A 23,899-nucleotide genomic window follows, 5' to 3' on the forward strand; every position below is an offset into this window, starting at 1 on the left:
ATCCACCCGAGGAAATAGTCTTTGAACGTTCACTCTATCTATCCCCTTCATCATTTTATACACCTCTATTAAGTCTCCCCTCAGCCTCCTCCGCTCCAGAGAGAACAGCCCTAGCTCCCTCAACCTTTCCTCATATGACCTACCCTCCAAACCAGGCAGCATCCTGGTAAATCTCCTCTGCACTCTTTCCAGCGCTTCCTATGTCTTATGTCTATGTCTTATGAAGTGCTGCTGCAGTTGTTGATTTGCAGCACAGTTACCTGTTATTGCTAAAGACACGCATTGTTGCATTTAAAGAAAGGTATTTGGGAGCTTTGCCATTTGACGGTACCATTCCATTTCTTCTTGACCTCTACTAATGCTAAGTGGTATTTGACTCATATAGGAAATTACATTACAATATAAGGCATTCTTTTACTCCCAGGCTAACAGATTGTAAAGAATGGAGTGACCATAAAAATAGTTATGCAAACAAAATTAATGGGATAAAGAGAAGCAATGGCAAGTGGAAAATGTCTGAAATAATGCAACACAATAATTCTGAGCAGATGCACTGTAAGAAAGCACCACTATCCTATTCCCCTATCACAGCTTTCATTCATGGTTAAGTTAAACATTTAGTTCATTAGAAAGCACAGAAGTCCACCAAATGTTTACCACCTACCAGGCAATGAAGTGGAATCAAGTTAATTTACCTTAATGCATTCCAGGGCTGCTTGTTTGGCCTCTTCATTCTCTACAGAGGGTCCCCTTAGGCTGGATTGTTCATTACCGCTTAATGTGAGCCAACTAACAAAGCTCAGGACTGTGGACTCACCACTGCATTTCAAAAGAAAACATATTAGCTGCTGAGGATTCTGAAAAGCATATTTGTATAGAAACTGGACAAAAATTATAGCAGACTTGTTGACATCCTTTAAACCACCAATTGGTCTGTCCAGCCTTTTGCAGTTTGCTTTTGTATATAATATTTCAAACCATACTCAAAAGGCATTGAACTTCTATTTAATGATGGATTTTTGAACAACACTGTGCAAAAGAGGGTAACACAAAGCATTTTAATATCAATCCTATAAAAAAATTATTTTGTGATGGTGGTTTTACACAATAAGAATAGAATATAATTAATAGTTCAAGAGGTAATTATTTTCTTACCTATTAACACATATGCTTAATATTCACCAATCAAGAGGTAAAAGTGGAGCAGGACGCAATTGCAGTGAAAAAGGAAAACATTCTTGGCCTCACTGCATCAAACATTAAAATAGACTCTGGGAAAGGACAGAACCCTCCCATTCCCATCCCTCCCCAACCCTCTCTTCGACACAAGTGTTACCAGCTCTCAAGGACTGCTCTGCAGTGTTTAGGGATGCAAGATTAAATCCTTGGGCACTAATGTGAGCAACACAAGAGAAAACTCCTCGGAGAATTCTGTTTTTTTCTTTAAAATGAAACACGGGTTTATAGGAAAAAGCTGTATTGCCAGGAGGCTACAGATGAAATCGCAAGGACTATGTCCCAGAGTTGGTAACACTCCCTCCAATCCCCCGCCTCCGTCTTCCTCCTCTTATCCCTCACCCCCCCCCCCCCCTCCCCCCCATTGCACGAATCTCATCTCCCCACTTACTATTCACTCCCCTTTCCCCATCATTTATTAGTATCCCTCAACCATTTCTTCTTCCCACTACCATCTCAAACACCCCCCCTCCCCCGCCATCCCCCCCACCCCCATCACTCTCCGTCTATGCCCTACTCTCTCCCACTCCATTTGCCTTCTCCCTTATCTGGGTCTTGTTACCCTCTGCCTGACCTGAATACTGCACTTGGCTTCAACAGCATTGCCATGGGATGTTAACTTGTACGTAGTCTCTAAATCAAACGGAAATGACCAGGACAGGTGGAAGTTCTAAACGATTACAATGTGATAACACTGGAGGTCAGATTGCTAGAGTGTTGTAAAGGAATGACACCAACCGCCTGTGTACAATTCTCATTCTGGCTCTGTAGTTCATCAGGCCAGCCTCCTCGCCTAGCCCCACGCTTTCCTCAAGGTATATATAACTAATTCTCTCTCCCTAATGTAGAGCCTATGGTCCTTTGTGAACTAAGGCTAGTTTCCACTTAATACTTAAAATCAAACATCAGTCAAGCACAACGGTGTAAAAGCACCTCCTACCGATTTGACGGGGTTTCTTCACGCTGGAGAGAGATTTTCCCATTGGGTTCAACAAAGTCTTCGACCTTGAGAAACAAAATGACTTTTCAGAATCATAATTGGTCAGTTCTATTTTATCTAAATGCTTAAAAAACAAAGTTTAGAAACAGGTTTAAACTAAACTGCCTGCATAACCAAGCGATTATGGAATGCAAAACAGACAATCACCAGCAAACAAACTTTTTAAAATCTCTTCATGGGATGTGGTCATCACTGGCAAGGCCAGCATTTGTTGTCCATCCCTAATTGCCCTTGAAATGAGTGGTTTGCTCGGCCATTTCAGATGCGCAGTTAAGATTCAACCACATTACTGTGGCTCTGGAATCAAATGTAGGCCAGACTGGGTAAGGACAGCAGATTTCCTTCCCTAAACTTCCTTCCCTTTATAGAACCTTAGTTAGGCCGCACTTGGAATATAGTGTTCAATTCTGGTCGCCACACTACCAGAAGGATGTGGAGGCTTTGGAGAGGGTACAGAGAAGATTTACCAGGATGTTGCCTGGTATGGAGGGCATTAGCTATGAGAAGAGGTTGGAGAAACTTGGTTTGTTCTCACTGGAGCGACAGAGGTTGAGGAGAGACCTGATAGAAGTCTACAAGATTATGAGAGGCATGGACAGAGTGAATAATCTGAAGCTTTTTCCCAGGGTGGAACAGTCAATTCCTAGGGGGCATAGGTTTAAGGTGCGAGGGGCAACGTTTAAAGGAGATGTTCGAGGCAGATTTTTTACACAGAGTGTGGTGGGTACCTAGAACCCGTTGCCGGGGGAAATAGTGGAAGCGGATACGGTAGTGACTTTTAAGGGGCACCTTGACAAGTACATGAATAGGATGGGAATAGAGGGATATGGTCCCTGGAAGGGTAGGGGGTTTTAGTTAAGTCGGGCAGCATGATCGGTGCAGGCTTGGAGGGCTGAAGGGCCTGTTCCTGTGCTGTAATTTTCTTTGTTCTAAACGACATTAGTGAATCAGATGGGTTTTCATAATAATCAAGGATAGTTTCGTGGTTATCATTGCTGAAACTAGCTTTCAATTCTAGATTTTATTAATTGAATTTAAATTCCAGCAGCTGCTGTGTATTAGCCTAGACCTCTGGATTATTAATCCAGGACTTCAACACGACACTATAGGAGGTGTTGTGGCAGAGTGGTAGCATCCCTACCTCTTGACCAGAAGCTCCAGGTTCGAGTCCAACACCAGGACTTACTGGCCACAAAAGGAGCATTTATAACTCAGTTCAACGGGCTGATAACTAACTTGGGAATCCTTCCATCAACTCCACACTATTCCCTCAGGAAAAAAAAGGGAAAAGCACGTGCCTGAAGTTGGGCTAAAAAAATAAATCACTGCACTACCATCTCCCCCATTTTACGGAGTTCGTCTGATCCCAAAGTCAGCACAGAAACATGCCCTCCGGCCCACCATGTCTGTGCCGACCTTAAAATACCAATCTATACTAATACCAATCTATACTGCACCAAAGTAGCAGGAGATCAGGAGACACCAGTCAGAGACATAGCTCGCTGATTAGAAGTAGCAGCCTTTCAATGAAAACAGGGTAAAATTGAAACTATTTAAATCTATATTCTGGGAACTGAACAGCAGGTGGCATCATCACCCTGCTGTCAGCAAAAGTGGACAATAACTGCTTTTCCTTTATTAAGGTGCCCATTTTGCCATCTTTCTGCTCTCTATTTAGAGATACATTTCCAATAGGGACACAGCAGGTAAGGATAATGTGAAGTATGCAAACCACACACAATAAGGGTTCAGAACTTCAGACCAACCTGAGAATTCATGCCTTTGCAGATTGCCTAGCTTTGCTTCCCATGGACCCACTGTTCTCCAGCTCACTGCTCAATATTAATGCCGGCATCTCCACATCATGACTCAATATTAATGCCACGGGGGCGTTTCCCCAGCCAAGATTGAAAGCCTTCAAATTTAAAACCATCAGATTTGAACAGAATATGATCGTCAGCATCAGTTAAAAGATGACCAAGTCATCCTGGGTGCTGTTTCTGATGTAGTCATAGTTAATCTCCCTTCAACTTTATTAGTCACAAGTAGGCTTACATTAACACTGCAATGAAGTTACTGCGAAAATCCCCCAGTCGTCACATTCCGGCGCCTGTTCGAGTACATTGAGGGAGAATTTAGCATGGCCAATGCACCTAACCAGCACATCCTTCGGACTGAGGGAGGAACCGAAGCACCCGGAGGAAACCCACGGAGTCACAGGGAGAATGTGCAGACTCCGCACAGACAGTGACCCAAGGCCGGAATTGAACCAGGGTCCCTGGCGCTGTGAGGCAGCTGTGCTAACCATTGTGCCACCGTGCTGCCTGTTGAAACCGGAACAGCCGGAGGAAACCCACGCAGACACGGGGAGAACCTGCAGACTCTGTACAGACAGTGACCCCAGGCCAGAATTGAACCCGGGTCCCTGGCACTGTGAGGCAGCAGTGCTAACCACTGTGCCACCATGCCGCCCTTCTCTTTGTAGATACATGGCTCACTGGCTCAAGTATTTTTTATTTGGCAGAATGATCTCTAATCGACTTTTTTCTTCAAATAATTTGATTGTCCCTCGTGTTTACAAACCCACTTGGACTCAACCACCTTGCAGCTCTAGTGGGACACATGGTTAAACACTCCAGTTGGGGATGGATGAGGCAAGTATAATGCACAATACTAAATATTCTCAGAATGAATAGCTGAAAGGCATCAGAATCCACAGCAAATTTCAGACACATTACATAAATGAAAGTCACGGCTTGCACTCAAACTATTCATGCTCCCAACCATCCTGACTGAATAGAAAGTGCTGTCCCCAGCAATTTCAACAGGATAAATTTACAGCACCATCACCAGCCTGTCACAGCGGAGTTTTGCTGAAGGAAACACGTGAGCTTTTCTGCAAAGACGCGATTATGACAACAATGCTCAAAATCAAAGGAAATGCAACAATTGGGATACTTTTTACTGAAATCTGTTCCCCAAATTGTGGCGTAGTTTTTGACCAAGGAATTAGCCGGGATTTTTGACTTGTCAGGCTGGGATAAACAAAAGTCAATTTAAACCTTTTAAGGCTAATTTAGCACTTAGTAAATTTTAAATCGTGACAGTCTGTTAATGTCTTTGAGATTAACATCCAGCTCACATTTCAGCAGATTAATATAACCAGCATCTTGTAGCAGCGAGGAGCTGAACTTTCAACGTTTAGCCTTTGAGGGGTTAGGTGATGAGCTGCTGATGATCACAGAGGCATGAATGGATACTGATAGCTACAATTTCAGCTATAATGGCCTTATGCCTACATTCCGCAAATAGCATCTTCCACACCTCCCACCCCAATTGCACAAGGAATTGAACCAATGTGGTACAGTGATTTAGGAAGAAGTCAGGGTGTAAAGCAGATAAGGGAAGCTCAAATGAGAATAATTCAATTAAAATTGTGTCCTCTCTGCATAGAATATCTGTAAGAAGTTTCCATGTGCAGGTACCACTGTTATAGTACGATAAAGCGTAGTTTGATTTATCAAAACTTTGCATTGAGCAATATCGATCGCTATTAAACATCTTACTTCCCATCTCAACCCTGCTTGTTCTCCAACTCTCTAATCTGTTATAAATTTCTGACCAGACCTGTTGGTCCAACTCACATTGCACATTGTTCCCTTCTATCAGGGAACTACTTTACTCACCTCAGTATTTCTCATACTTTATCAAAGCCTGAACAAGATAACCTCTTGTGTGTATTCATCAATTCTTCCAGATCTTTAACACTGCTATTAAATCCATTGGCTGTCTCTTAATGCCAAAGTTAGTAGAGTTAATGTCACCCTTTGTTCTGCCCCACCTGTCATGAGGAAATAGGAGAAACACACCCTACAGCCCACTGAATTCGTCCCTCCATTCAATACAATCATGGTTGCTTTGCTGCCTCAGCTCCACTTCACGCCCAGTTTTCAGATCTCCCAGTGTCTGCATGGGTTTCCTCCCACAGTCCAAAGATGTGCGGGTTAGGTGCATTGGCCATGCTAAATTGACCCTAGTGTCAGGGGGACCAGCAGAGTAAATGTGTGGGGTTACAGGAGTAGGGCCTGGGTGGGATTACGGTCAGGGCAGACTTGATGGGCCAAATGGCCTCCTTCTGGTATTGTAGGGGTTCTATAATCTCTTGATTCCCTGAGATACCAATAATCTGTCTATCTCAGCCTTAAATAAATTCACCATTGACACTTCCTTTTGGAATACAGAATTCCAAAGATTCATAACCCTTTGAGTGAAGAAACTCCTCTTCCATCTCAGACCTAAATGATCATGCCCTTATCCTGAGACTGTGCCCCCATGTTCAAATTCCCCAGCTAGGGGATACAACCTCAGTATCTACTTTGTCGAACTGCTTCAGAATCTTCTAGGTTTCAATGAGATTCCTGAATAATGGTTTCCATACACACATTAATTCATTGTGGCTCGTTTCAGATGTTGGTGGACATTGCTGCATATTTCCAGCCTTACATTTTATTTGATTATTGAAACAGTTCTCAAAGTCAATGTGTAAATATCATATTGACTTTGAGGGGTGTTCCAATACAGAAATCTTCACTGCAGCATTTGATGTACAAAGTTTCTGGATATGTCAGGCATCGCTCCATCAACCAATTTAATTGGAAGGGAGATGGCCAAGGTCAAGTGTAGTATGAAGAGGATGCTACACTTGGTTGAGGTCATTAGGTTACATTTAAGCTTCATTTTCACATGAAACAATTTTTAAAAGCGTCATCTCGGCCTTTTGGCTAAGATGCAAATGAGATCAAGCCTTGGAGGTGGTGAGTCTGCACCTACTCCAATCAGCTTGGCTCATGTAGATCAGGCCCAAGACAGGAGTGTAGGCCCTGTCTTGTCAGCTTGGATCGGAAATGTCTCAACTTGTTGAGACTCTGAATTGGACTTGATTTGATTGAATTGGAAAAGTATTTAAAAATTTAATTGGAAGGGAGAAATGTTCCAATACAGGGATTTTGAAATGACATCGCACTGTGCTTTCAATGGTTTGGATGTTCTTGCAAGTTATTCAAAGAGCCCCTGGAACTCACCACTCTTATTCAGATATTTTCAGAAATGAATGCACCTTTCTAATTCTGATTTTTAAATTTTATTTAATTCATTTACATGATATGGGCATCACGGGCAAGGCTGGCATTTTTATCCATCTCGAGTTGCCCTTGGGACGGTGGTAGTGAGCTGTTCTTTTAAATAACTATAGCCTGTGTTTTCATAGAATCCCTACAGCGCAGAAAAGACCATTTGGCCCATCAGGTCTGCAACGTCTCTCTGACAGAGTATCTTACCCAGGCCCTCTCCCCATTACCCCACACATTTACCATAGCCATTCTACCTAACCTGCGCGTCTTTGGACTGTGGGAGGAAACTGAAGCACCCGGAGGAAACCCATGCAGAACACAGGGAGAATGTGCAAACTCCACAGAGAGAGTCACCTAAGAATTGAACCTGGGTCCCTGGCACTGTGAGGCAGCAGTGCTACCCATTGTGCCAGAAGGATATGTTGGATTGGTGATGGGAAAGAGAGCTGTCAATTATTCTTTACTGAGGTAAATCATTTTTTAATGGAACAGTGAAAATATCCTTCATCACTGAAATATATACATGAAAAACCATCGATTATAGCACTTTCTTTTTGGTTTGAGCATCTGTGGCACCATGAGGTTAAAAAATTCAAGAAAGCAATTCAGATTAGATTTTTATCTTCTTCCACTACGATTTCTTCATTTAAGCATTTATTTTAGGACTGTATTTAAAGTGCAGCAACGTTTTTGCAAAAATTCACTGTGGTGTTTTAACCATGCTCTTCTTGCCATCTCAACAGATATCTTCATTTTGTCACAAATTTGCTACAGTATTGAAATCACTGATTTCAGAAAACATGCATCACAACTGCCACGTATTTTATTACAAACTCGCCTTCTTTGTGCGCTGGTTATCAAATTACCGATGGGAATATGATTTAACAAATGAGAAATACTTCAGGAGTAAATGCTTACCTCCACCATGGCCTTGGGCAATAGCTCAGCACGGAAAAGCTGCAGCATTGCATCCATAATGTTCTTCCATCCCTCTCTCAGAATGTCACCATGACGATGCGACAAATTAAACACCGTCTTGGCTGCAAGTTGAGCCTTTGCGTTACTACCAAAAACATTTGGAAGATTCTCTACAGTCTGCAAGGAAAAGAACACGATACAATGGATCAACAGCAAAACAAGCATAGCAAATGTAGCTGATTTAATCAAAAGACTGGCGTGGCTGGCAACGTGAGAAAATGAATAAGAAAGTCAGTCGAAAGAGCATTAGTTTCAATTAGCTTTTGAGTGACAGACAGGAAGAGTAATAAGAACAATGCTGACTGCAGGAAGAGGGAAGGACAAAAACCTGCAACAAAAAAGGAAGGAAAAACTATGCTGGCATGAAGCCAACAAGGTGCAGTGAGATTGTCACGATGTTCTCAAACACAGACAGACAAACACTGTTCAGCAACAAATCCATTAAGTTGAAAAAAAATCACTTCACAGAAAGATAAATCAGTTTTTTATGATTAATCTTCTTCAGAGTTAAAACAAAGCACAGAGTATGATTTGATCATATTGGAAGAGAGGACACTCCAAATATTCAAACTTAGTTTGCAACGGAACACAACAATTCTTAACAATTTCAGCGGAATAATGTGGAAATACACAAACACCTAAATAATATCAAGTTAAATGATATATGTCCAAACAATAAGAGTTACTGATGATACCAATCTTTCTAAAGAACAATTGGACTACACGAAGGTTCAACGTAAGGTTTGGTTTACAGATGGATTACTTAACTGCAGAATGTTACAACTCAAACCCACAGGTGCAATCAGTGTTGAAAACTATTTTGTGTTGGAGTAAGGAACAAATTTGATTAAAGCAGGAGGTGAAGCAGAGTGCTTCATCTTCTAGGAGCTCCCCTTCTCAATGCCATACACACAGGATGGCAGAAATCAACGTCCACCGGTTTTATCAAGGCGTATTATTACAAATTTAAGAATGGAGGTGATATCGATATTATGAGTTAAGCTCAAATCTCACGTGTTCAAGCCAGTATTAGAACATAGAACAGTACATAGAACATAGAACAGTACAGCACAGAACAGGCCCTTCGGCCCATGATGTTGTGCCGAGCTTTATCTGAAACCAAGATCAAGCTATCCCACTCCCTATCATCCTGGTGTGCTCCATGTGCCTATCCAATAACCGCTTAAATGTTCCTAAAGTGTCTGACTCCACTATCACTGCAGGCAGTCGATTCCACACCCCAACCACTCTCTGCGTAAAGAACCTACCTCTGATATCCTTCCTATATCTCCCACCACGAACCCTATAGTTATGCCCCCTTGTGATAGCTCCATCCACCCGAGGAAATAGTCTTTGAACGTTCACTCTATCTATCCCCTTCATCATTTTATAAACCTCTATTAAGTCTCCCCTCAGCCTCCTCCTCTCCAGAGAGAACAGCCCTAGCTCCCTCAACCTTTCCTCATAAGACCTACCCTCCAAACCAGGCGGCATCCTGGTAAATCTCCTCTGCACTCTTTCCAGCGCTTCCACATCCTTCTTATAGTGAGGTGACCAGAACTGCACACAATATTCCAAATGTGGTCTCACCAAGGTCCTGTACAGTTGCAGCATAACCCCACGGCTCTTAAACTCCAACCCCCTGTTAATAAAAGCTAACACACTATAGGCCTTCTTCACAGCTCTATCCACTTGACTGGCAACCTTTAGAGATCTGTGGATATGGACCCCAAGATCTCTCTGTTCCTCCACAGTCTTCAGAACCCTACCTTTGACCCTGTAATCCACATTTAAATTTGTCCTACCAAAATGAATCACCTCACATTTATCAGGGTTAAACTCCATTTGCCATTTTTCAGCCCAGCTTTGCATCCTATCTATGTCTCTTTGCAGCCTACAACAGCCCTCCACCTCATCCACTACTCCACCAATCTTGGTGTCATTAGCAAATTTACTGATCCACCCTTCAGCCCCCTCCTCTAAGTCATTAATAAAAATCACAAAGAGCAGAGGACCAAGCACTGATCCCTGCGGCACTCCGCTAGCAAACTGCCTCCAATCCGAAAATTTTCCATCCACCACCACCCTCTGTCTTCGATCAGACAGCCAGTTACCTATCCAATCTGCCAACTTTCCCTCTATCCCACACCTCTCACTTTCATCATAAGCCGACCATGGGGGACCTTATCAAACGCCTTACTAAAATCCATGTATATGACATCAACTGCCCTACCTTCATCAACACACTTAGTTACCTCCTCAAAAAATTCAATCAAATTTGTGAGGCATGACTTGCCCTTCACGAATCCGTGCTGACTATCCCGGATTAATCCGCATCTTTCTAAATGGTCGTAAATCCCATCCCTAAGGACCTTTTCCATCAATTTACCAACCACCGAAGTAAGACTAACCGGTCTATAATTACCAGGGTCATTTCTATTCCCTTTCTTAAACAGAGGAACAACATTCGCCATTCTCCAGTCCTCTGGCACCATCCCTGTGGACAGCGAGGACCCAAAGATCAAAGCCAAAGGCTCTGCAATCTCATCCCTTGCCTCCCAAAGGATCCTAGGATATATTTCATCAGGCCCAGGGGACTTATCGACCTTCAGTTTATTCAAAACTGCCAGTACATCCTCCCTCCGAACATCTATTTCCTCCAGCCTATTAGCCTGTGACACCTTCTCTTCCTCAAAAACATGGCCCCTCTCCTTGGTGAACACTGAAGAAAAGTATTCATTCATCACCTCGCCTATCTCTACCGACTCCATACACAAGTTCCCACTACTGTCCTTGACCAGCCCTAACCTCACCCTGGTCATTCTTTTATTCCTCACATAAGAGTAAAAAGCCTTGGGGTTTTCCTTGATCCGACCCACCAAGGACTTCTCATGTCCCCTCCTAGCTCTCCTAAACCCCTTTTTCAGCTCATTCCTTGCTAACTTGTAACCCTCAATCGAGCCATCTGAACCTTGTTTCCTCATCCCTACATAAGCTTGCCTCTTCCTTTTCACAAGACATTCCACCTCTTTCGTGAACCATGCTTCCCTCACTCGGCCATTTCCTCCCTGCCTGACAGGGACATACCTATCAAGGACACCCAGTATTTGTTCCTTGAAAAAGTTCCACTTTTCATTAGTTCCTTTCCCTGACAGTTTCTGTTCCCAACTTATGCCCCCTAATTCTTGCCTAATCGCATCATAATTACCTCTCCCCCAATTGTAAACCTTGCCCTGCCGTACGGCCCTATCCCTCTCCATTGCAATAACAAAAGACACCGAATTGTGGTCACTATCTCCAAAGTGCTCTCCCACAACCAAATCTAACACTTGGCCCGGTTCATTTCCCAGTACCAAATCCAATGTGGCCTCACCTCTTGTCGGCCTATCCACATATTGTGTCAGGAAACCCTCCTGCACACAAACTGCCCCATCCGAACTATTTGACCTACAAAGGTTCCAATCAATATTTGGAAAGTTAAAGTCTCCCATGACAACTACCCTGTGACCCCCACACATATCCATAATCTGCTTAGCAATTTCTTCCTCCACATCTCTATTACTATTTGGGGGCCTATAGTAAACTCCTAACAACGTGACCGCTCCTTTCCTATTTCTAACCTCAGCCCATATTACCTCAGTGTGCAGATCCCCCTCGAAGTGCCTTTCCGCAGCCGTTAAACTATCCTTGATTAACAATGCTACTCCTCCACCTCTTTTACCAGCTTCCCTACACTTACTGAAACATCTATACCCCGGAACGTCCAACAACCATTCCTGTCCTTGTTCTACCCACGTCTCCGTAATGGCCACAACATCGTAGTCCCAAGTACCAATCCACGCCCCAAGTTCATCTACCTTGTTCCGGATGCTCCTTGCATTGAAATAGACACACTTCAACCCACCTTCCTGTCTACCGGTACCCACCCTTGACCCTGATACCTTCCCCAATACCTCACCACCCTCACTGACTTCTGGACTACAACTCCTTTTCCCACTCCCCTGACAAATTAGTTTAAACCCCCCTGAAGAGCCGTAACAAATTTCCCTCCCAGGATATTGGTGCCCCTCTGGTTCAGGTGCACCCTGTCCTGTTTGTACAGGTCCCACCTTCCCCAGAATGTGTTCCAATTATCCATGTATCTGAAACCCTCCCTCCTACACCATCCCTGCAACCACATGTTTAACTGCACTCTCTCCCTGTTCCTCAACTCGCTATCACGTGGCACCGGCAACGTACCAGAGATGACCACGTTTTGTCTTGGCTCTCAGCTTCCAGCCCAGCTCCCGAAATTCCTGTTTTAAATCCCCGTCCCTTCTCTTACCTATGTCGTTGGTACCAATGTATACCACGACTTGTGACTGTTTCCCTTCCCCCTTAAGAATCCGGAAAACACGGTCCGAGACGTCACGGACCTTGGCATCCGATAGGCAACATACCATCCCCGTGAGTCTCTTTTGCTGCCCAAGAACCTCCTATCTATCCCTCTAACTAACGAGTCCCCAATAACTATTGCCCTCCCGCTCTGCCCCTTACCCTCCCGAGCCACAGAGACGGACACAGTGCTGGAGATCCTTCACTGCGGCTCACCACTGGTATGTCGTCCCCCTCAACCGTATCCAAAGCGGAATACTTGTTGCTAAGGGGAACGACCACAGGGGATCCCTGCACGGACTGCTTCCTCCCAGCCCCTCTCACCGTCACCCATCTGTTTTCATTCCTCGGAGTAACTGAATCCCTAAAGCTTCTGTCTATGGCCACCTCTGCGTCCCTAATGATCCTAAGTTCATCCAACTCCAGCTCCAGTTCCCTAACACGGTTTTGGAGGAACTGCAGATGGGTGCACTTCCCACAGATGTAATCAGCAGGGACACTGTCGTCGTCCCTCACCTCAAACATAGTGCAAGAGGAACATAGCACTACCTGCACACCCATCCCCTCTGGATACCTTGCCAGTACCAGGTAGAAACAGCAAAAATGAATTAAACTCACCCCTGCTCGCCCGTTCTGCCTAAGCCCTGTGAGCCAAAGCCTTATAGCTCACACTCTGCTTCCCACACACTCTGCTGCCCGCTCCCGACGCTGCCCGCTGTATACTGCAGCCTACCTTTTATACTTTGCGCGCTTAAAAAACCCTTCCCAGACTCCTTAGCAGCCCACTTCCGGTTTTCACTTTAAACTTAAGAAAAATACTACAAAAGTAAAGGCCAACAAAAAAACACACACTAACTGACTAATTAAATAAATAAATAATTCAATCAATCTCTCACCAGCACTCCTGCCTCCAATCACTCCCTCTCTGCTTGCTCCAGTGGAACAAGCTATTAACATCTGGTGAAACAACGCACTGGCAGGTGACCATATTACATTTGACAGATCTGAATCTCAAACGGTATTGCAGGTTAGTGATAAAATTCAATGTGAATTAAGAGGAGAGATATATCACTGGATCACTGCACTATCCAGCGTGTCATGTTTTTGAAGTTTGTGTACAAGTTCACTACAAAAAAATAGTCTCCTCTTCAATTCCACAACTCAAAAGTCTCATCATCTTGTTTATGCATTAAATCCTCTCAGCATTGGCTATTTTAGGGTGTTTAACGTCAATAGATTACTTTTTTAAAAGGCAAAAAGTTTTCTATTAGTACACTTAAGCAAAGAAAAATGATTACTAACATTATACTTGTAGATCTCATCAATGTCCAGCTTAATGCTCACAGCACAAGCTCCACTAAATTTCCAAATTATATTTGTAGTATTACATACAACACCACACTGTCATGTATTGTTGTGTTCAAAACCTCCTCACCTTAAAATAGGCCAGTGGTATTTTGCATAAAGTTTTAATTAATCCTGGGCTTTCCTGAAGATTTCTCACCAATATAAACTTAATTGCTTACTTTAATTTGACAAATCTTGAAAGCAATTTCAATTAATGTTTTAGCAGAGAAATAATTAAATTCTTGAACTCCTAGTACTGCAAATACATTTTCTAGGTAATCCAGAATCAATCAATCAATAATTCAAAGTTGTCATGCCCATTTAAATAAGGAAGATTTAAACTGATTGCATATTTAGAAACAGAAAATAAATTTAAATGAATATAGCTTTCATATACAGCTTCCAACAACACCATACCTAAATATATCTGATGTTGAAAGTTCCCAATATATTTCTTGGATTAAATCATTTACATACTTCCCTGCCTCCATCAGACAATGGTATTTGGTGAACATATAATATGACAGTGAAGGACTGTGGCAAAAACGATAAAGTTGAAGTTGTTCCCATATTATTCATGTTTCAAGCAGCACACCATCTACTGTTAATCCACTGATCTGAACTACGTGTCTAATGATGTAATAAATGTTCTGGTGTTATTTAACAAGTAAATTATATGCTTCTTGGTGGCAGAAGATCCAAAGCTGAATTTATTGAAAATAGTTTGTTACACTTCACACAATCTTAGACTGCTTTAATATTGCTATTTGGAATCTTGGAGCCTGGTATCCATGGGCCTGGCATTTCAAAGGGTCAAAAGTGACAAAGGGTCATCTGGATTCGAAACGTCAGCTCTTTTCTCTCCTTACAGAAGCTGCCCAGACCTGCTGAGATTTTCCAGCATTTTCTCTTTTGGTTTCAGATTCCAGCATCCGCAGTAATTTGCTTTTAGCCTGGCATCCTCATGCCTGGAATGCGCTGCCTAGGAGGATGGTTAGAGGCAAGTTACCGCACATCCTTTAAAAAAAAGTACCCGGCTGAGCACTTGGCACGTCATAACATTCAAGGCTATGGGCCAAGTGCTGGCACATGGGATTAGGTGGGAGGTCAGGTGTTTCTTTCATGTCAGTGCAGACTCAATGGGTCGAAGGGCCTCTTCTGCACTGCATGATTCTATGAAATAACGGGCAAGATTAAAGAAACGGTTTTCTTAGCTTGGCAATTTTGGCACTAGCTCTATGACATAATTTATAGATGAATCAAATGAACTTTGGATAGTTTAAAAAGTCAAATGATTTTATAGTTTAGTTTTGTTTCTTATACATTAACTAGGTCCAGCTAGAATATTTTATCAACAGATCAAAATAGAACATGCATCACATTTTAAAACATGCATCATTGGTTCGATGTTGTGCCTGGCAATTACTGCATTATTCCTCACCAAGAGAGGAGTAAAAGTCTTCAGGCTGCAAATCATCCCATCATGAATACTGCATCATATAATAAAATCAACTACCACCTCCTATAACAGGAAGCAAAGATTCAAGAGGTGAAATTCTTGATCCAAAATCAAATCTTGGATTTAAATGAATTTCTTCATTACTACTGCTATCAAATTCAAATCATCAGTGTTTTAGTGTATAAATAGCCTCAGTAACTTTCGAAAGGAATACTGGTTAGGTGAAACAAAATATTATAATGTACCAACCTCACTGCTAAGAGCTGTAAACTTGCACAGGGAAATGATAAGGTTGTCAAACACATCGCTTAGACCATAATGAGCTGAGATCATTGCACATTTTCTGAACATGGGAAAAAGAAAAATGATCAGTGCACAGAAAGATAAATCAGTTCTTTATGTTTCATCTTGTTCAGAGTTAAAACAAAACTCGGAGTATGATTTGATCATATTGAAGGTAGAACACTCCAAATGGTCAAACTTAGTTTGTAATGGAACTAACGTTTACAGATGCACCATAGAAAGCATTCTTTCTGGTTGTATCACAGGTTGGTATAGCTCCTGCTCTGCCCAAGACTGCAAGAAACTAAAAACAGTCGTGAATGTAGCCCAATCCATCACGCAGACCAACCTCCCATCCATTGACTCTGTCTACACTTCCCACTGCCTCGGCAAAGCAGCCAGCATAATTAAGGACCCCATGCACCCCGGACATTCTCTCTTCCACCTTCTTCCGTCGGGCAAAAGATACAAACGTCTGACGTCACGTACCAACCAACTCAAGAACAGCTTCTTCCCTGCTGCCATCAGACTTTTGAATGGACCTACCTCGCACTAAATTGATCTTTCTCTACACCCTAATTATGACTGTAACACTACATTCTGCACTCTCTTGTTTCCTTCTCTATGAGTGGTATGCGTGCAAGAAACAATACCTTTCACTGTATACTAATACATGTGACAATAATAAATCAAAAAGAGTTATTGATGATACCAAGCACGAGATGAAGCAGAGTGCTTCATCTTCTGGAAGTTCCCCTTCTTATGCATACAAGTACTACTTACGCACTTTGAACCAACATGAATTCTTGCTCTATAGTGATTCCTCCTTGATTATCATGCATTACTTTTAAGGCATAAGCATCTAGATTAATGTTCCAAAACTTTTACCTGAAACCAGATATTGCTTTCTGTATTATAGTTTCATCTAAGCTCTTGTCGAAAACATAGGAAAGTGCAGCTATGGTGGGACCCCAAGTCATGGTGAATAGGTCGTGATCGTAGCTTCCAGGAGGTACATGGAGGAAAATGCCTTCTGATGAGTTCCCACGATTCAAAAGTACGTTCCATACATAGTTCTCCTTCACAAAACCCGTTTGTTCCTCTGGCATCACAATCTCATCGTTCCTGCAGAAAAAGGATGAAAATTATTTTCCCTATTGTATTAACTCGTACAGCATCCTAAGGAAGTCAGGGCACATTTGACTCTGTAATAATAAGTCATTTTCGATTAGCCTATTTCCCTATGCCTATATCTGCAATGCTGAAATAATTATTCCCACCAAATTTGGCAAAGGTTTCACTGGGGGTAGGGGGAGCTACAGAGAGAAGTTTATTTTCCAATTTGTATACTGTGTATCAGAATATGGTATGATCAACATTCATCTGAACCAAAAAGGATCCACAAATCAGAAGGAGGAACATCAAACATGGCTGTAAAAATTAAAGTGACTGCAAAAATAAGAAACACCAATTAAAACAAAATTCAGTTGTCATATTCTGAATATCCTTCGGTAATCTTCAAATCCTTTTACAACCGTTCTTAATCTATTAGTTAGGTGTTGTAATCAACATTAACGAACAGCAGGGAATCTATAGAGGTAAGATTTGTAAAACGTTGGCATTTCATTGGATAAATGTTTCACCCACTGTTATACTGAGCCAGAAAGACCAAGAATTTTCCAGTTCCAATCTGTGGAGTGCATTCACATCAGGCATCAGCACTTTGATAAAAATCAGTCAAGCAAGCCTATTACATTTCATTATGAATGGACCAAAGTGATTCTGAAAAGACTGGTAAATAATCCTAGAGCCCAGAAAAATAACAAGAATTTAACATGGTCAGTAACCAGAAACTGGTCATGAGCCTATATTCTTGATTGGTAAGGGGATCAAAGGTTACGGGGAAAAGAGGGAGAATGGGGTTGAGAAACTCATCAGTCATGATTGAATGGCAGAGCAGACTCGATGGGCCAAATGGCCTAATTCTGCTCCCATGCCTTACTCGTTGGAATTTAGAAGGCTGAGGGGGGGATCTTATAGAGACCTATAAGATAATGAAGGGGCTGGATCGGGTAGAGATGGAGAGATTCTTTCCACTTCGAAAGGAAACTAGAACTAGAGGGCACAGCCTCAAAATAAAGGGGGGTCAGTTTCGGACAGAGTTGAAGAGGAACTTCTTCTCTCAGAGGGTGGTGAATCTCTGGAATTCTCTGCCCACTGAAGTGGTGGAGGCTACCTCGTTGAATATGTTTAAATCACGGATAGATGGATTCCTGATCGGTAAGGGAATTAGGGGTTATAGAGATCAGGCGGGTAAGTGGAACTGATCCACTTCAGATCAGCCATGATCTTATTGAATGGCGGGGCAGGCTCGAGGGGCTAGATGGCCTACTCCTGCTCCTATTTCTTATGTTCTTATGCCTTATGGTCTTTTATTCAAGAGCTGTTTTTGATTTTTGGGGGGGGGGGGTTCTTTTAGAGTTATCTGGTGTTTTTTCCAACCTGTCAGTAGTTATTTGCAGTTGGCTTATATAGTCCAAGTATCCCACTTAACAACTTTCAATCTTCAGTTATAACACTAGATCCCGCAAAATATATAACCCGTGTCCCCCTACAAGAGCAGCTAAAGTTAGAAATTAATTCATTGGATGCAAAATGCGCGAGATGCTTTGAGGATTTGATAAGTTGCTATATAAATACTTAGCTCTTCCTTCCAAGTTAATTTTAGAAATATAAAATTTCCCATGAGTCAATGATTCTCTCATTAATCGCTGTAGGTGATGTAGATAAAAAGTTTCCAATACTAAATGAAAAAGTAAAATAGCTTCAATAATTACGAACTGCGTGTTCCCAGATTAAAACCATCTGAGGCTTAGTACATCCTGCATCTCAGGCACTTTGAGCTCTTAATCTTTAAAGTAACCAATAGCTAGCATTGTACTAAATTAAATCAAGAATACATTCCTCGTCATTTTTCTTGAATCTTTGGCAAGTTCTTCCTTTCCCAAAACATTATGTTCATTTATAAACATTGAAGTATCTAAATGTACAGACGTGTTTGAACCATGTGGGACACATGATCAAGGTGAAATAACTCCCATGATAGGAAGGTAACAATATAAATAGCTTGCAGACATCTGACTGGCTTTTCCAACAGCGTTAATACAACTCAGTTCTATTTTTGAAATCACATCACAGTTACCCACGTTTATGAGGAACATATGAACTAGACCAAGTATCAGTAGCCAAATATTGCTTTAGCTTGTTATGTGGTTACTCATGCTCGTGCGGTGGTCTTTCATTTATTAACCGGTGATTTGTCCTTGAAGTGAATGAAATGCATTTTCTACATTTCTGAAACAGGTCACCGCCAGGTTCACTCTCACTAACTGTGACCGAGCTGCCTCGAAAGGCGACACTTCACCCTTCTCACCCTTGTAAGCTGCTATTAGCCATAGAAATGCTTTTTCCTTAGGTTTACAAGATTATGAATGGCATGCACAGAGTGGATAGTCAGATGCTTTTTCCTAGGGTAGAAAAGTCAAGTATTGGGGGCATAGGTTTAAGGTGCGTGGGGAAAAGTTTAGAGGAGATGTGCGAGGCAAGTTTTTTATTTTACACAAAGGGTGGTGAATGTCTGGAACGCACTGCCCGGGAAGGTGGTGGGAGCAGTTACGATAGCGCCATTTAAGGGGCAACTGGATGAATACATGAATGGGATAGGAATGGAAGGATACGGACTCCATAAGTGCATACGGTTTTAGTTTAGGCAGGCATCATGATCGACGCAGGCTTGGAGGGTCAAAGGGGCTGTTCCTGTGCTGTACTGTTCTTAGTTCTTTGTTCTCCTTACAAAGGGAGTTACTTTATAGCATTACACCAACAGTTCACAGTGGGTAACAACAAGCAGTACAGCACTTGAGGTCAATAAATCAGGAAATCTGAAGTTTGATCCCTGTTCTTTGCCTTGCGCTTCCCAAAGACCTGACAAGTTGCTAAATAATGCATTTTTTTTGCCATCTTATTTTAGCCAAGGAGCTGAGCAGGGTATAATCTCCTCAGAATTGTGGAGATAGGGGTACCTGACTCACTCAGTACTGTGCAGCCCTCAGGAAGGTCCTAACTGAAGGATAGTGGGAGGGCTAGGAACAGGAGCTCAATCTGGGGTGCATCAGCTAACAAGGCATCAAACCACACTGAAGAATCTTAAATTTTAAATCTGCACTAGCCATGGGAAGAGAGAGATAGTCCAATTTGGAGCAACTGACTGATACAGGCACACAGTGACAGAACCTGAAGCTGCCAACACCTCTGGTCTCTACATCCAATTATCAGACAGCAGATACCCTGCCTCCAACATACAGCAATGGAAATGACACCCATTTCAAACATGCCCCAGTAACCGTAACTATTCTGCCTCTACCTGAACTGCAAAGCTGTTGGCCTTCTAAGGAAAAGATTGCGAAAGGAAGAGAGATTGTGAGAGAGAGAAGCGAGTAAGAGTGTGAGATGGGAATAAAAGGAAGCAAAAAAAAGAGCAATTGAGAGTGCATTCACAGACATCAGTTCAGGGTGAAATAATTTCTCATTCACTTTCACAGCAAAATTCGAAGGGGACATTTTGCTTGTTACAACTTGCCCGGCTTCAACTGACCCGATGGGCCAAAGGGCCTCTTCTTCACTGTATGATTCTAAATAAACCCACAAGTTCCTGTGACAAGTGATACTCCTGTATAATTCTCTCTGAAATATTTACTATAATTCAGTCTGTTTAAATATGATGGTTAGTAAGGAATCAATGAGCGTTAGCCACTGAAATCTCTATGAGTTACCCTCCATCCAATAAATTTCAGCTATCACTTAAAAATTGATGAGAAGAATAGTGAAGTTTATTTATTAGTCACAAGTAGGCTTACATTAACAATGCAATGAAGTTACTGTGAAAATCCCCTAGTCTCCACACTCCAGCGCCTGTTCGGGTACGCTGAGGGAGAATTTAGCATGGCCAGTGCACCTAACCAGCACGTCCTTCAGACAGTGGGAGGAAACCGGAGGAAACCCACACAGACACTGGGAGAACGTGCAAACTCCACACAGACAGTGACCAAAGGCCGGGAATCGAACCCAGGTCCCTGGCGCTGAGAGGCAGCAGTGCTAACCATTGTGCCACCGTGAATATACCCATAGGCTACAGCTCACGTTGTAGATTGTGGTTAAAATCACGAAGTAAGGCGATTAAAACCTGACTAGAAGTAGGAGCTTTTAGTGGAACAAACTCACTTGATTGCATTATAGATGTCCTCCAGCATATCTTGGTCAAAATCTTTTGAGCCATTGACGCCTTTCAAATTCTTTTTGAATTGCTGCAGCAGAAAAATAAAAGTACCAAAAATATAACCAAAAATTCTTGACATCGTAGCTGATAATGCCACTGCTTACCCACATCAATATTAAATAAGGAGGGGTGGATAAGACACAGTAAAATTCTTGTAAAGTCATCTTAATGTAGTAACATTGAAAATATATTACCGAAATCCTCACTATAAACAACATGAAGGACAGGTGCAGTCCTTGTACACAGCTGAGCTTTCAGTTAATTAAAATTATTTCATGGAACAGATCAAGCAGACGATCTGATGAAACACTGCACCATTTTAAGTATGTAAAAAGATTTAAAAGCTTATGTTCCAGTGAACGAGTGTAATTACTTTAGGTTTTATCAAAGACATCTTTCACTTGTGATGTCTGGAGGTAGATTTCAGTGTTAATTACTGCAACATTGGTAAAATTGAAACCTTCTTCAGCTATCTGTTGGGATATGATATTATTAAATAAAGTTAACGATCTTACAGAATGATCAGCAGTAATTTCAGTCCGTACAGAGCTCAGAACGGGCATCAAAACACATTTCTTCAAAAGTTTAAATGGCTTTAATTGGGAAAAGATTGTCAACTAATCACACTACAAACATTGTGAGGAAGTAAATCCTTGAAAAAGTGTAAGCCTTTCTCAAGTATTATAGCCCAAAAATTGTCAATTGGGCTTTCCTGTGTTTTTTGTGTATGACTCCAGGGTTGCAACAGTAAACAGCTGTTTGAATTTATGCTGATTTGGACTATGTGGCAAGCAAATTCAAAAGGTGCAAATGGTGTTGTCACCGCAGCACCTGACAGAACCCCAACTCGCATTCTGGCCAATCGTAGTCGTATCACTTCAAAGTCAGAAAGTAGTGGAGATCGAGCCCCACAAGGGCTCCAACACCACATTCAGGCTGGCAATTCCACAACAGTACCGCACTGTTCATCAATGATCACCTTTAGGGACGAGATGTTAAGCCAAGGCCCCAGCTGTGCGATCAGACCACACAACATTATTCAAAGAACAAGAGGGGATTGGTCCAGTATCCTGGCCCACGTTGCTCTCTTAACCAACACTAGCTTGTCCAATTATCACTCACTGTTTATGGGAATCTTGATCCACACAAATTGTTTGCCATACATGCAGACAAAACAATGGCTACAAGAGTAATTCATTGGCTACAAAGACAAACCCACATCCGGAGTGTTTTAAAAGGCGTTATATTGCAGTTCTTTTCTTCTTAAAGAAACTAGCACCCAAATTCTGTTGAGGAAATGTATTGAACTGATACATAAGAGATGCAAGTATCCCGGCTTCTAACTTAGGGCAGTGGAATCTAGAAATCAAAAAATAAACAAACACATTGCAATATCTAATCTCCTTTCAACTAAAAATAAACTATTCGGGACAGCCACATGATGGCGTTATGGATTTATTCTGGAGAAGTACTCCAACCCCAACTGCTCCATAAGCACAGCAACTGACGGGAATAAATTATAACCAAGTTACTTAATGTGCAAAAGGTAGGTGGCAATGAGTGTTAAGATTTTTCTCAAATTTTAGTTAAGCATCAAGCCTGTGGGGAAATTCGAAGTTCCCCTTTTCTCAACTAACGACAGCAATTTAAAATTGACAAAATCAGGTGGACAGATTGTGTATTTTAAATCAACTAGCTCAGACGTTAAATATACAAAATGAATTAGGTCAGGACACAATGCTCCAAAGTAAATGAAAAATCACAAACAATATATCTCGTACGGCAGTGAAATTCAATTTTCAGTCATCATTCAAGTCCAGACAGAATCTTTTGTTAACGTCTGCCGGTCTTTGCATTCTTCACAAAACAGTAATACGATGCTGTTAACTTGCTTTAAGTTCCTATTACCAATTAATCTGTCGATAGGGCAACAGTTCCCACTCCTGCTTTCAGCCAATGGTCTTATGCAGAACACCTTGGAAACAAATTACACCTGAGCTCAAAGGGCCCTGCTCCTATGTGACTAAATGAAAACAGCAAATACTGCAATTGTGGAGTTTGCATGTTTGCCACCATCTGCGATGGGGAGACAGGCAGTGGATATAATTATCCTTTCTCCAGAAAGAGAAGGTTGTTTTGATAATTGAACAACAATTTTATTTCCAAAGTTCAATTCTTTCAGTTTACCATAACAACCAATTTAACTCACGGTAACAGACTGCAATATAATAGCAAATGTCCCCCAAAAAAAAGCTCTCTGATTCTAACTCACTATGATGTGTTCTGGATCTACCCAAGGCAGTCCTGTGCTATTTATAATTGATGTGGAGATGCCGGCGTTGGACTGGGGTAAACACAGTAAGAGTTTTAACAACACCAGGTTAAAGTCCAACAGGTTTATTTGGTAGCAAAAGCCATTAGCTTTCGGAGCGCTGCTCCTTCGTCAGATGGAGTGGAAATGTGCTCTCAAACAGGGCACAGAGACACAAAATCAAGTTACAGAATACTGATTAGAATGCGAATCTCTACAGCCAACCAGATCTTAAAGATACAGACAATGTGAGTGGAGGGAGCATCCACCCACATTGTCTGTATCTTTAAGACCTGGTTGGCTGTAGAGATTCGCATTCTAATCAGTATTCTGTAACTTGATTTTGTGTCTCTGTGCCCTGTTTGAGAGCACATTTCCACTCCATCTGACAAAGGAGCAGCGCTCCAAAAGCTAATGGCATTTGCTACCAAATAAACCTGTTGGACTT

The 23,899-nt window shown here is 42.0% G+C and overlaps 1 protein-coding gene across 6 annotated transcripts in view; it reads right to left on the reverse strand.

Moving 5' to 3' along the window:
• gbf1 (golgi brefeldin A resistant guanine nucleotide exchange factor 1) overlaps nt 1–23,899 on the reverse strand; it is a 210,121-nt gene that overhangs the window by 28,226 nt on the left and 157,996 nt on the right. For all 6 annotated transcript variants that reach the window (XM_078199352.1, XM_078199351.1, XM_078199354.1 and 3 more), the window contains exons 21-26: nt 21,086–21,168; nt 16,694–16,930; nt 15,773–15,866; nt 8,284–8,460; nt 2,177–2,241; nt 696–819 (exon numbers count right to left, since the gene is read on the reverse strand). In XM_078199352.1, coding sequence (XP_078055478.1) covers nt 696–819; nt 2,177–2,241; nt 8,284–8,460; nt 15,773–15,866; nt 16,694–16,930; nt 21,086–21,168 — 780 coding nt within the window. The remainder of the gene's footprint in view (nt 1–695; nt 820–2,176; nt 2,242–8,283; nt 8,461–15,772; nt 15,867–16,693; nt 16,931–21,085; nt 21,169–23,899) is intronic.

This window comes from Mustelus asterias, chromosome 28 (assembly GCF_964213995.1).
Source record: "Mustelus asterias chromosome 28, sMusAst1.hap1.1, whole genome shotgun sequence".
Taxonomy (NCBI): domain Eukaryota; kingdom Metazoa; phylum Chordata; class Chondrichthyes; order Carcharhiniformes; family Triakidae; genus Mustelus; species Mustelus asterias.